Here is a 14,824-nt window from a genome sequence, read left to right as displayed (position 1 = left end):
GCCCGTAACCACAATGTCATACAAATCAAAAATCCAATTGACATGACGGCCGTGTCCCATGACGGCTTCCAAAGAACATTTTTCTAGCTGGGTCACGGGACCCAAAATCTCATGAGTTATGTCGTCCACTGTCCGAACAAACGAGTCTAAATCTGCATCCCTCTCAACATCAGTTTCAAAGCAGGGGTAGTGCACCGGTTTCTTGTTCCAAGACACGTTCCTCTATGAGGAACAGAGGCCACACTCTAGCCGCAACATATTCCTCTACGAGGTCACGTCCAGATATTAAGGGCCCAGCAGCCCTGTAAGCAGCCTCGCACCTTGTCACAGCCGCCGAATGAATAAAAGATGGAGTCGTGAGCACATCCATCGGCCCAAATGGTGCATAAAATGGGAATCCAGTCCCAATCTCTTCCATCTCAATTCTAACATAAAACCAATGCATCAGCCAGGCATCATCCCACTTGTTTCTCTGCGCGAAGGTAAGCTCTATCCTTGGCAGGTTCCTCTTATCATTCTTCCTGCGTGGCACGAAGGTGCAGCACCCGAAATGATTCTCGCAAACCCCTTTTCCATCCTCGGAGTAAACCCTCTTCTTCTGGATATGAAGTTCGTGCAGCCTCGCAAAGCCCGCCACATCAATACTACCACCGAACGTGCGTTGCACCCAGTAAAACTTAGACAAATTCACGATGGCGTTGGGGGTCAGCTGGTGCAACCTAACACGGTACCGATCCAAAATCACTGGCAACTGCCTGTCAGAGGGAAATCAAAGCCCCACAGTAAACAAGTCTCTGAAGACAACAGCTTCACCAACCTCGGGCGCAGGTACTGCCTCGTTCCCAGGTGCTCTGCCCACCCCCTTAGGAAAGAAATTATTTTCCTCAAAAGACGCGATGTCTTGCGAAGTCACTTGAGAGCGCCTGAAGTAAAGAGTGGGAATACACTGAACTTTTCCCCCAGCGGGGTCGGTTACCCCTGCCCTCGCCCCAACCTCGGCATCCTCCTCCTCGGCTTCGTCAGCCTCCTCTTCAGCTTCGCCACCCTCTTTCCCCCCTTCCTCCTCCTCTTCTGCCTCCTCACCCGAAGATACAGTATGAACCTTCGTCTCACCTATCCCAGCCACCCCTGCTACGTCCCTCACAGCACGGCCTTGCCCATCTTTGCCTTCGTCTTCATCAGAAGACCACTCAGACGAGCTACTGCTGGAAGAACCATCCCTCACAGAGACCAAACCATCCTTTGTATAAATCCGCTTCTTTGACCTTTTCCCATCAACCTCTCCACTACTTGCCGACACCGACTGTGAAGCATGACTACCTCCATCACCAGAGGCAGCCTGAATGGCCAACTCTTCTGAAGATATGATCTGCGCGGTCTACCTGATGCGGGCCACCTGTCGCACAAAGAACAGAACATCATAACATTGAGAACGAAGCCAAAATGTTAAAAGAAATCAAGGAAAACAACAATGATCAAACAAGCTGAAGCTACCCTCACCACGAAAAGCAAAGATGCCGTAACCCAAACGCTTCCTGCCAAGAAGACGCAACGAAGGCACGTAGCGAAGGCGCAAGCAACGAAAACCTATAGCTCAAAAATGACAGCATAAAATATAACCCGGCCCCCCAGTAAACCTTATATAGGCACGGTAAAAAACGCCAAAAGATGCCTTTATGGTGCCTCGAATCACCAACCGTCGCATGGCAAAGGACGTTAGTACCCCCGCCCAACGGTAAACGCCTCGGTCCGCGCCGCCGTTTAGGGTGACGTTTTGAGGGCATTTTTCGACTTTGCGTGGGTTCGGTCGATGGCGCTTCTGACCTCGCCCACAAGGGGCTACTGTTGGGGACCGCCCCACAACGCACCCTAAACGAAGCCGGCGCGGAGCTCTCCCCGACACCAACTTGACTTCGTGGTTACACTCTTCCCTGAAGTTAATAATTAACCGGAGCTAACTGGTCTGAAGATATTCGTTCTATGGTTTTGTAGGCGAGGATTCCCGAAGTTGAGACCTCCACGGAACTCCCAGCGACTCGACTTCGAGGAGATGATATGACCAGAGCTCGAGGTTAGCGGGTCTCAGCCAACAAAGGTGGAGCACGCATGGAGGCGTACTTGGTGCGAGCGAAGCTGACGAGTGGAGAAAGGAGAAGTCAGGGTAGTCCTGGAGTCACGTCAACTGTGGAGCACTTTGGTAATAAAGATTTTGGGAAGGGCTAGAAATGTAACTCACTTGAAAACGACATCTTGAGTAAGGGTTAAGTTACTGTCTTGTACGGAATATGCCTGAAATGTAGTAGTTGGGTATGGGTATAACAGGTATACGGAAGTGTAACTTTATAGCGCTATAAAGGGATGTGTACTGTCCCCTCTGAAACGGACATTATTCATCGATAAGACAGCCAAAGTTACACTTGTTTGAAGTACCTCTGCTTTCGTGTTGTGACTTCGTCTTACCTTTCATTTGACAAAGGCTCAACACCAACCATGACCTGAGTAACAAGACCATGTTCAACAATTTCCCAATTCACACTTATTGCAACATAAAAAACAAAGTATTGCAACACCTCACGAGCTACAACTCAAAAAAGTACCAGTTGGGATGGTTACGGTAGTTGCACTAACAATCAGAAGAGGAGCAAACAAAACTGATGTACTCATCACGGCTTGCGGTGGTGGAAATGAAGGCTATCGAGCTCGATCGAGACGGTGGTGACATGATAGTGCTCTAGATCGGCAGTCCCAGTCGATTGTCCCGCTGCGAAGCATTACCGTAAAATTTATGTATCACATCTGGCATGTACCGCTGGACATGCCCTTGATCCTGTCCTACCTTGTCTGTAGATAGAATTTTTCGCCATGCGACGTATTTTAATCGCACTATTTTATCTTTACACAAAGTGTGCCGCATCTCTCTCTTTTATGCACACATACACACACACAAGTAAAAAGTTTCACAACCTAGAGACAGCACCGAACTGCACATATTTCGTCAACTGCCTTCTCAGTATCTTCCCAGCTGGCGATTTGGGTATGGAGTCGACAAACAGCACCTTGCGGATCTTCTTATACGAAGCTACCCGCTTCGCGACATGGTCCACGACTTGAGCCTCGGTGACCTTGCTTCCAGGTTTCCTCACAACAAGCGCTATCGGTATCTGCCCTGCCTCCTCATGAGGATACCTGCAAATACAGTTCAACTGTTACTCCTGCCATGAACCCTGCGGATAATAATTGAGCAGTCAGACCACTTGTGTGCCTGCTAGTTGGCAGTGTTTGTTCTAGTATGTCAAGTTACATTCGAAATATAGAATACATGGTGCTGAAAAAAAGATTAAGACGAGCTTGATTTAGAGTATGTTGGATTTTATGGTTCACATATAAGAGAAGAGGCTGTTGTGAAAGAAATGTGGTCCCGTTATGTTATAGTTTATGATTTTAGTGATTAACTGAGTAATAACATAGTCATTAGGACTAATGGTTTATCAAGCATCTATATTGTAGGTCTTATAGGAATGTAAACCAAACTGTGGCAGATCCAAATCCAAGCCATAATATCTATAATTATCCTATGGTATCTAAATCACGGTATTCAAATCATGATATTCAAGTGACGTATATATCCAATCGATAGTGAAAATTCAGATAGTGAAAATCCAGAGATGTAGTATTCAATTCAGAAAAACATGTAGCGCCGATGGTCCAACGGGGCATCGGAGCAAGCATCAAAGCTTTTGGTACAACGCGCAGAAGTGCACCGAACGAGCCGATAGGCATCACAAATGCAATGGATCATCTGATGACTACAATAGGCGGCTCCATATGAACAAGACCACCGGATGCTCCGATGGTGCTTATATTTGCGAGTGTCAGATGAATGGGTGAGGATAAGGGGTGTGAGAAGCACCGAATGATCCGCTGCCCGTGTTGAAGTGACCATTGGACTAAGCATATTTATTTTGAAATCATCTAGAGAGTTCTGGGCAAAATTTCTTTAGCGCTGGATGATCTGATGGTGTCTATCGGATAAAGCGTTGGATGATCCGATACCCTGTTGGATGAAGTGTCGGAGCATTTTTGTGCAGGGAGTCCAACAAATGCGTCAGCGGGGGCACTAGATGATCTGATGCCTACCTCATGTGATCATCGGATCATTTGATGCTCACATTTTCAGCTAGTCGTTGGAGCAACGGCTCTTTGACTGCTCTTGGGCTATTTATACCCTCTACTCGCCTATTTGGAGTTGATGGAGTGTACACAAGTCCATTAAAGACCAAGACTCATCAAGAACGCATCTATGCCACCAAAAGTGCAAAAGTGATAATCGAAGGTTTAGCACAAGCTTAGAAGAGTGATTAGTGCTAGAAGGCCTAGAACAAGTGAGTGCAAGATGTTGCTACCTTGTGATTGGTGAGAGCTTTTGTGGAGAGTCCAAGACCTTGACCATGAGAGACATGGTGGGCAGGAGTATATTCTTGATGGAGCTCCAATGTGAATAGGGGTGTCATTTGCCTACCGATACTACGAGATAAATCATCATACCAAGTTTGTATCATTCCTAATCCACTCCTTTACATTTCCGCATTTCATACTTCACTTACTCCTTTTTTTCAAATAGTACGTATCATGTTAGGATTGGTCTAGGTTGCAAAAATTCTTTGTGGGTGGAAAGTTTTACTAGATCAACTATAGATTCACATCTAGATAGCATGATCTATTCTATATTTTTATACTTTGTAGTGGAAGCTATATGTTAAGGTTTTAAGTCCCTCTCTTAGACTACGAGCACCGATTTCATATAAGTTAGTAATAGGGGCGGAGGTACATAGTAATTAGGGGGTGCTAATGCACCCCTAAAAATGAAAAAACAGTGAATATGTTTAATTTTTCACCATATATATATATGCACCTTCAATGATCAGACTCTATGCACTCACAAGGCAAATGCACCCCCTCTAATTTACTCTAGCTTCGCCACCGGTAATAGGACATGACATGATAATTTTATGGTTCACGTATAAGAGAGTTTCAACAATATGAGAGATTGCCAATCAGGTGTTCTAGTTGACTCACGGCATGACTGCAGCTTCGACAACTTCTGGCAATGTTTGCAGGACAAGCTCCAGCTCGGCAGGTGGAACCTGCAGTGTTTTTAGTACAACGGGGAAAATGATCAGTCTTCGAATAACGGCAAGGACTCGGCATTTGTTCTGAAATCTAAAACTAAGAGTAACCAAATTAAACCATAAACCTGGTAGCCCTTGTACTTGATGAGCTCTTTCAGCCTATCCACCACGAACAGGAACCCGTCCTGATCGACGTAGCAAAGGTCCCCAGTCTTAAGCCAGCCTTCAGAATCGAAAGTGCTAGCGTTCGCTTCGTCGTCGCCAACATATCCTGCAAGCGTTGAGCTGAAAAACATGGGCAAATCTGGATGCAGGTGCAGAATCCCAAGCTGAAACGGAAGTTAATATGAACAGCAGCAGTTATCCGTCTTTGGTTACCAGTCATGACGGTTGGCCCTCTCACAAATAGCTCCCCTCTCTGCCCGACGGACAGGGGCTTACCAGTTATGTGATCCACAATCTTCACCTCTACGTTCTCCGAAACACGGCCGGCGGAGCCGATGCGGGTACACTCTTCCCGGTCGATCATCAGTGAGATGCCACCGGCCTCAGTTGAACCGTAGCCCTGAATGGGTGCATCAACACTTTCAGTTCGAAAGGAAACTGCATGATAGCATTTTTTTTTTTTGAGGCGGCATGATAACATTTCTGATACAAGGAAATCAGCATCATTCTTTGCTAATTCATTTGAGCAGGAAGAAATGCAGAAAGCAAGATCCGCTGGAGTTTGGAATTTTGCTTAATATATACTCCCTCGGTCCCAAATTATTATTCATTTTGTCTTTTCTAGATACACTTTTGACATGCACCTAGACATATACTTATCTCTAAATACATAGCAAAAATGATGTATCTAGAAAAACCAAAATGAATAGTAATTTGGGACGGAGGGAGTACTAGTTAGGAAATAAGCTATGCACCTTGAGAAAATTAGATCAAGACTAGTGAATTGTAGAGTTCACAATTGAATCAAACAAATACCTAGAATGAAACACAGACAGACAAAGGGAAATCACATGGTTTTCAATTAGAAGATGACATGTACACACACCACACCACTATATACAGGCACACTGAACTCATACACTAGAGTGTGCTTCTATCACACGCGTACTAGTTAGGAAATAAGCTGTGTGCCTTGAGAAAATTAGATCAAGACTAGTGAATCGTAGAGTTCAGAATTGACTCAAACAAATATCCAGAATGAAGCACAGACAGACTAAAGGAATCACATGGTTTTCGGTTAGAAGATGATATGTACACACAACGCACCACTATATGCAGGCATACTGAACTCATACACTAGAGTGTGCTTCTATCACACGTGTACTAGTTAGGAAATAAGATGTGCGCCTTGAGAAAATTAGATCAAGACCAGTGAATCGTAGAGTTCAGAATTGACTCAAACAAATACCCAGAATGAAGCACAGATAGACAAAGGGAAATCGTATGGTTTTCGGTTAGAAGATAAGTGTAGACACAACACACCACTATATGCAGGCACACTTAACTCATACACTAGAGTGTGCTTCTAGTACACGCATTTGGATAGTACCGTTGAAAGTAAGAATTTTGTTTTGTTTGAATCAAACAGTTAATCCCATGGTCAACAGTTAATCTACTTTACCAACCAATGTGTAGGAACAATTAACAACAAATTAATATACGAAATGTAAACAAACACACTAGTAAAACCCAATCGCTGTCAAATTTTTCCCTGTTTTATATCAATTAAATTGTTCTCCGTGTTGATCTAGCAGCACATAACTTGTCTTGCGAAATTGGTGAAAAAAAAGGATCGACATAGGTTTGTCAAATGAGCTACAGTATGTCGTCAATATATTAAGATCCACCGAAGTCCTCGCTAACTTTTCTAGAGAGTCAGCACACATTGGTCGTCTGTGAGAGATGTATGCTTGTGACATTGGACCCCAGCAAAAGATGCAATTCGATACCGCGACCTATACCGGATGAAATAATTGTCCCTTTCTCTATCTCTTCCAAAAAGTTTTTGCTAGAGAAAGAGAGAGACAGAGGAACTAACCAGGTCGAGAGAGAGAAAACTAAATGAACTAGACACAGGACACTTTCAAAACTTGTCTGTTTTGTTCGCCCTTTATGCTTTTGCGTAAGAGGTCTGTACTTTTTAAGGTTCAAAGAGCATCTGGGTTAAGAGTTGAAACTGTTCCTCTTCTTGTACTTTGAAGTTGTCGACAAAAAAAGACTTGGAAGCCTTTATTAGCCCTAGTTCTACACGTATTCCGAGCCAAATGCGATGTATGATGTTGCAAGGGTAGCAGGATCAAACAAAACCTTATTTTTTTTTTCCAAACCTCAAGCCCTACCTAAGGCTGCTTATGGTGTGAGAATCGCTCAAAATCAAAAGAAAATTAATTTCAAACCACACCTACCAACCCATTACTCTTATATATCTAAACCAAACCAACTAAGTGGTATAAAAGATCACAAACCAAACAAAACTACTCCCAAACCGGTTCTAAACCACTTAAAACATATTTTCCATATATATCATATGGTTAGCTTTTGATGTGAACCCACATGTAGATCTAGAGTACCAATTTGCACGAAGTAGCTGAATGTCACTCTAACAAATTTTAGTAAAATTCGTTAAAATTTAAAGGTGTGACGCGAAGTTTTAGTTTTAGGGTGCAGCTTTCGACATGGTGTCCACATGTACATCTAGGCATGCTAATATACACGAAGTAGCTGACTGCCAATCTAAGACATCTCCAATAAATTTCAATTAAATTCACTATAATTTTAATGTGTGAACGCGAGGTTAGGTTTTAGTTTTAGGATCCGGCATTTGACGTGAGGCTCACGTGTAGATCTGGGAACGCTCACATGCACTAAGTAACTCTTCAACAAATTTCAGTCAAATTTGTTAAAATTTTAAGGTGGATTTTAGTTTTAGGGTATGATTTCGACGTGGAGTCCCCGTGTAGATCTAGACACGCTAATCTGCAAAGACTAGGATTGTGGTTCTAAGACATCTCCTGTTTAATTTGCGATGCGGTGCTGGTACGACGAGCTACACATCCCCGTCTTGTCTGGCCTAGACACTAACGGCGGCCTGCTTGGTTTGCGGAACTAGGCCATCCGGGTCAGGGCCGCCCTGAACAAGAGGGCGCTAGCTATCAGAGTTCTGTTTGCGCTATGCTCGTCAACCAAAACTTCTCGACTTGCAGTTGCAGTGGCAGCGCTACGCGACCCGCCCGTGACTTGGCCAGGCCGCTGCCGGAGCCGCCCGGCCTCCGGCCCGGACGGGGACGCAGCTCGGTGTAGTAAACAACTTTACCATTGACATGGTACCGAACCAATATAATTTGTACGGAATATAACATAATATATCATCAATCGACAATATGAGAAGATAATGCTAGTGGGCCTCCTCTAAAAGATTTCAAAAAGGATCTGTGTCTACTTGCGGTGGACTGTTCAGCCTCCTGCCTAATTAAATTGATTTTCTTAGCCATTGATCATCATCCGAATCCTGATCTTTTTGAGCTTGTAGTAAGAATCACACTAGGATTATTTCAACGAATCAAAAGTCAAGTTGTGACCAGCTAAAGAAATTCCGCTCTGTTTGGATCACACTAAGAGTGTCTTTTTTGTTTGTCTAAGTCAAACTGTCTCAAATTTGATTAAGTTTAAAATAAATAATATTAATATGTATAGCACTAAATAATAATATTAATATGTATAGCACTAAATGGGTATGCTATAAAAGTATATTTCATAACGAATCTAATGAAACTCGTTAGCATCAAAAGTATTGATATATTTTTAATAAATTTAGTTAAACATAATGTGATTTGACTTAGGAAAAGATTAAAAAAGATACTCTTCATGGGACGGAAGGAGTAGTTGGGAACCGTGGTAGGTGAGACACTAGTTAAACTTTAATTAGGGATTTGAACAAGTTCTCAACTAAAGTTTAGCTAGCTAAATTTTAATTGATGGGATCCAAACAAACAGGATGTTAACGGAGTAATAAGAAAATTATCTTGACTACTGTCTTGAATGGTACGACTATCTCTGGTCAATTCTTCCTGACCTGGAAGCTACACGTGAAAACAACTGTCTTGTAAACACAATTAATGCTGCTTACCAGCCAAAACAAAAAAATCAGCTTACGGGCACGAGCAGGTAGCCCATGCGGACCGTGATAGCTACATACTTGGCTCGCCATGACCATAGGGGGTTCATTAGTTTTCTCCCGCAAGAAAAAAAACAAAAACAAAAATGACAGGCACAATGATTTAACGCGGAACTGAAGAGTTGGCTTTATTGAAATGACTCCTAACTTTTCTATATACTTAACTTTTGTTGCGTATCTATACATATTATATATAAAAAAATTAAAATAAATAGTAATTTGGGATGAAGAGAGTATCCCACATCTTAAGTCTCGTTTGAAAAAAGGGATTTTAGGATCCAGATCCCTAGAATTTATTATAAACTTGTACCGGATCCTAAAATTTTCTACAACAATATCCTTGGAAACAGGCCCTTGGAATTTTACAGTATACAGTTTTTTCTTTCAAAAACATGTCATTAATATTTCAAGCTTATTGTTCACAAAAGATAATATGGTTGGTTTCTTAGGTCTTAGTAAGGTGAAACTCACCACCATTGTACTTCTACAACTAAGCACTAAAGCAAAGCTGATGTCTAAAGCATTTATTGGCTCATTTGGCATGGATTCGGTCTCTCAAAGAAATGATTTTGGAGACAGATTTATTCTGCAGAAAAAAGTTTTTTCTAGTTTCAGGCTTCCTGAAGAACTAGAAACATTTCGAGTTCTATCTATTAATCATTAATCTTTTGGTAAGGACTCTTACGCTTCCCTCCGTTATTTGTTTTCCATTGGTATGATTGTCATGTTTCTGAAGAGAATCAGATTGCAGACATCCTACCAAACGGCACTAACTATAAAATAGTGGACACTATTTTAGGCCATAATTTAAAACAATAATGCAGTGACGTCATAGTCAATCTAGTCGATTTCGATAATTCTATTATTTTCATAAGCTGAATAGTCTGCTAGAGCTTTGCGTTCAAAGTAAGGTAATACTAGTTAAATGACTGGCTGCTGCGTAAGCGAACTAGCCCTTTTTTAGACCCTTAATGAAAAGAAAACCCCTTTAAACGGCCGCGAGCTTTGATCAGGTGGATCAATGTTGACCATGCAACGTTTATATTCAAATAATTGTTTAATTGAATTTGAGTTTTCTCCCTACCCCACCCCAGAATTATGAATTGATTTGTTGTGGTAGTAACACACTGAGACCCTACATGAATTGATTGAAAACCACCAGCAATGCATCACCCTGTATCCTCACAGTATTGAAAACGAGAAACGTGGTACATGTTTCTACTTAATAATTATTGTCCAAAGAACGTATCCTTTTCCCTCAAGACAGGTTTGTAGCTACATCGATCTATACGTGATCCTTTTACTGTCACTTGTAGAGAGACGAACTGTTGGGAAACCTAATAGATCTCGGTTTTTCCAATCGGGATTAGTCATTCGGGACTAAAGATCCTGGCCTTTAGTCCTGGATCTTTCACCTAAAACTAAAGTCATATCTTTAGTCTCGGTTGATAGGATTTTGCGCACACGCAAGTCACAAGTCACGCGATTTTTTCACGAGAAATATGCACGTGCACAGTGCGTGGGATTCGAACCTATGACCTCAAGTCTCGCGCGTAGGTTCCTTATCATGTCACCTACACAGCATATCTGATTGAGTAAGGAATGCAATCCTTTTGTAGTAACTTGTGGGGGACCCTTTAGTCCCGATTGGTATTACCAACCGGGGGTTTTAGTCCCGATTTGTAACACCAATCGGAACAAGAATCACCTTTAGTCTCAATTGGTTTTACCAATCGGGATTAAAGATGTCTCCACGGACCAGTTTTTTATTGAAGGTCACCTCTAGTCTTGGTTAATGTTACCAACTAGGACTGAAGCCTCTTTAGTCCCGGTCTAAAACCAACCGAGATTTTTGTTAAGTATGGAAGGTTATTTTTCTACTAGCGTACACTTGTAGTTTGACCTTGCCACTTGAGATCTTTCGAGTGAACTTGTGGCAACTAGATAATAAACAGGAAATGTCTGCTAAGCTGGTAAAGAAAAAAGCTGGAGGTCCAATATATGCAAAAGAAAAAACTGGCAAATTATCAATTTCTGATATGCCATTCTACAGGCTCACCCTAATTTGAGGATTTTTTTTTCAGCAAACCACATTTTACGGGAAAACTAATTGAAGATTTTGAAGGCAACAAAAGACAATGAGCATGAAACAAAGAAAACGACATGGCCAAAACTTACCATGCAAAGATCCACGTTGGGGAATCGTCGCCGGAACATCTCCGCTGCCGTCGTCGGCAGCGGCGCGCCACCGCATACCACCCGCTCCAGAGCCTCCAGGTCGCACCGCTCCTTCGCCATCCCTATCACCACCGGCGGCGACGCCGTCATCTCGCTGACCGCCCACCTCTCCGCTGCCTCCACCACCCCTTTCACGCCACGCCGCGCCACCGTGTCGGTGACCAGCACCGTCGTCTGCCCCAGCGCGATGCCCTTCAGCGCATAGTAGAACCCAAGGGAGTGGAACATTGGCGCACCTAGGAGCATCCTGTCACGACCATGCCTCGGCTTATGGGCCAGAGCGTGAGACCCCGCCGCCATCGCGGTGAAGTTCCGGTGCGACAGCGCCGCCGCCTTCACTCGCCCAGTTGTGCCTGACGAGTACTGGATCGCGGCCGTCTCCGACTGGTGCACCACCGCCGTTTCCAGCGCCAGCACCTCCCCGCGGTCTTCATTGTGCAGGAAGGAGCGGAAGTGATCGGAATCGAGGAGGACGGTAGGAAGGCCAGCCGGCAGCTTGGCAGCGGTCGACGACACGGCGAAGGCGACAGACGCGTCCGACAGTGCGACGATGCGAGCGACCTCGGCGGCGGTGAGCGCCGGGTTGGCCGGCGACACGACGGCGCCGAACGAAAGCAGGGCGAAGTAGAGCACCGGGACGTCCAGCCGCGCCGGCGCGAGCACGAACGCGACGTCGCCGCGGCGGACCCCGACCCGTGAGCGCAGGCCCCCCGCTAGCGCGCGCACCTGGGACCGGAACGCTGGAAACGACAGGGTCTCACCGGTGGCGGCGTCGAGGAGGGCTGGGTGTGCCGGGAGCGGTGACGGCAGGAGCGAGAACGCGAACGCTGTGAACGAGAGCGGGCTGCCTGCCGGTGGCAGCGGCACCGGCGGACGCAGGCTGCAGAACGTCTTGGTCTCCTTGCAGTAGCCGCTGCGGCTGTCCACGGCGCCGGGAGCAGTGGCGCAGCCGTCGGCGCTGGCCGCGGGTTGGGGAGTGGCCATTTCCTCGCGGCACTCTGTCGTGGCTGAGCGGACGACTTGGCACGGGGCGGACGCTATGGTTGGTGATTTTGTCGGCGGCTTGCTTGGTTTGCGGAACTAGGCCGTCCGGGTCAGGGCCGCCCTGAACAAAACAAGAGGGCGCTAGCTATCACAGTTCTGTTTGCGCTATGCTCGTCAACCAAAACTTTCTCCTCCACTTGCAGTTGCAGTGGCAGCGCTACGCGACGCGCCCGTGACCTGGCCAGGCCGCTGCCGGAGCCGCCCGGCCTCCGGCCTGGACGGGGACGCACCTCGGTGTACTAAACAACTTTACCATTGACTTGGCACCGAACCAATATAATTTGTACGGAATATAACATAATATATCATCAATCGACAATATGAGAAGATAATGCTAGTGGGCCTCTAAAGGATTTCAAAAAGGATCTGTGTCTACTTGCGGTCGACTGTTCAGCCTCCTGCCTAATTAAATTGATTTTCTGAGCCATTGATCATCATCCGAATCCTGATCTTGGTGAGCTTGTAGTAAGAATCACACTAGGATTATTTCAACGAATCAAAAGTCAAGTGGTGAATCATGACCAGCTAAAGAAATTCCGCCCTGTTTGGATCGCACTAAAAGTATTTTTTTTTTGTCAAACTGTCTCAAATTTGACTAAATTTACAATAAAGAGTATTAATATTCGTAGCACTAAATGGATCTGCTTTGAAAATATATTTCATAACGAATATGATGAAACTTTTTAGGCGTGAAAAGCATTGATATATTTTTATATAAACTTAGTCAAAAATAAGATGATTTGATTTAGGATAAGACTAAAAGGATACTATTTATGGGATGGAGGGAGTAGTTGGGATCCGTAGTAGGTAAGACACTAGCTAAACTTTAATTAGGATCCTAGCCAGCTAAATTTTAATCTGTGGGATCCAAACGGAATGTTAACAGAGTACCAAGAAAATTATCTTGAATATTGAATATTGTCTTGAATGGTACGACTATCTCTGGTCAATTCTTCCTGACCTGGAACTGGAAGCTACACGTGAAAACAACTGTCTTGTAAACACAATTAATGCTTCTTACCAGCCAAAAAAAAAATCAGCTTACGGGTACGAGCAGGTAGCCCATGCGGACCACCATAGCTACAGACTTGGCTCGCCATGACCATAGGGGGTTCATTAGTTTTCTCCCGCAAGAAAAAAACAAAAACAAAAATGACAGGCACAATGATTTAACGGGGAACTGAAGAGTTGGCTTTATTGAAATGTCTCCTGACTTATCTATATAACTTTTATTGCACTATACATATTATATATATCTAGATGCATATAAAAAATATATACCAAGAAAAATTGAAATAAATAGTAATTTGGGATGGAGTGAGTATTCCACATCTTAGGTCTCATTTGTAGAAAAGGATTTTAGGATCCAGATTCCTCAAATTTATTATAAACTTGTACCAGATTCTAAAATTTCCTACAACAATATCCTTGGAAACGGGCTCTTGGAATTTGACAGTATACAATTTTTTCTTTCAAAAATATGTCATTAAAATTTCAAGCTTATTGTTCACCAAAGATAATTTTGTTGGTTTCTTAGGTCTTAGTAATGTGAAACTCACCACCATTGTACTTCTACAACTCAGCACTAAAGCAAAAGTGATGTCTAAAGCATTTATTGGCTCATTTGGCATGGATTCGGTTTCTCAAAGAAATAATTTTGGAGACAGATTTATTCTGTCGAAAAAAGTTTTTTCTACTTTCAGGCTTCCTGAAGAACTAGAAACATTTCGGGTTCTATCTATTAATCATTAATCTTTTGGTAAGGATTCTTACGCTTCTCTCCCTTATTTGTTTTCCATTGGTATGATTGTCATGTTTCTGAAGAGAATCAGACTGCAGACATCCTACCAAACGGCACTAACTATAAGATAGTGGACATTATTTTAGGCCATAATTTAAAACAATAATGCAGTGATGTCATAGTCATACTAGTCCATTTCGATAATTCTATTATTTTCATAAGCTGAATGGTCTGCTAGACCTTTGCGTTCACAGTAAGGTAATACTCTTTAAATCACTGGCTGCTGCGTAAGCGAACTTGCCCTTTTTCAGACCCTTAATAAAAGAAAACCCCTTGAAACGGCCGGGAGCTTTGATCAGGTGGATCAATGTTGACTATGCAATGTTTATATTCAAATAATTGTTTAATTGATTTTGAGTTTTCTCCCTGCCACACCCCAGAATTATGAATTTGATTTGTTCCAGTAGTAACACACTGACACCCTACAAGAAC

At 43.6% G+C, this 14,824-nt stretch overlaps 1 protein-coding gene across 3 annotated transcripts; it reads right to left on the bottom strand.

Moving 5' to 3' along the window:
- Nucleotides 1–2,473: 2,473 nt before the first annotated feature.
- LOC101776033 (4-coumarate--CoA ligase-like 7) lies at nt 2,474–12,719 on the bottom strand. 3 transcript variants are annotated; one of them, XR_002678947.1, is made up of 5 exons: nt 11,488–12,719; nt 5,508–5,694; nt 5,255–5,414; nt 5,077–5,144; nt 2,474–3,186 (listed from the first exon to the last, which is right to left on the bottom strand). XR_002678947.1 is itself a non-coding variant. In XM_004979153.2 (5 exons), exons 1-5 carry the CDS (start codon nt 12,529–12,531, stop codon nt 2,958–2,960), a joined length of 1,611 nt encoding a protein of 536 aa, XP_004979210.1. In that variant the 5' UTR covers nt 12,532–12,707; the 3' UTR covers nt 2,474–2,957. The 3 variants fall into 3 exon arrangements, 2 of the variants coding, with proteins under 2 accessions (XP_004979210.1, XP_004979209.1); XM_004979153.2 differs by having other exon boundaries at nt 5,255–5,400; nt 5,571–5,694; nt 11,488–12,707; XM_004979152.3 differs by having other exon boundaries at nt 5,255–5,400; nt 11,488–12,706.
- Between the last annotated feature and the right edge of the window lie 2,105 nt (nt 12,720–14,824).

Source organism: Setaria italica, chromosome VIII, assembly GCF_000263155.2.
Source record: "Setaria italica strain Yugu1 chromosome VIII, Setaria_italica_v2.0, whole genome shotgun sequence".
Classification (NCBI taxonomy): Eukaryota; Viridiplantae; Streptophyta; class Magnoliopsida; order Poales; family Poaceae; genus Setaria; species Setaria italica.
This window is presented reverse-complemented; position numbering and strand designations above follow the sequence as displayed.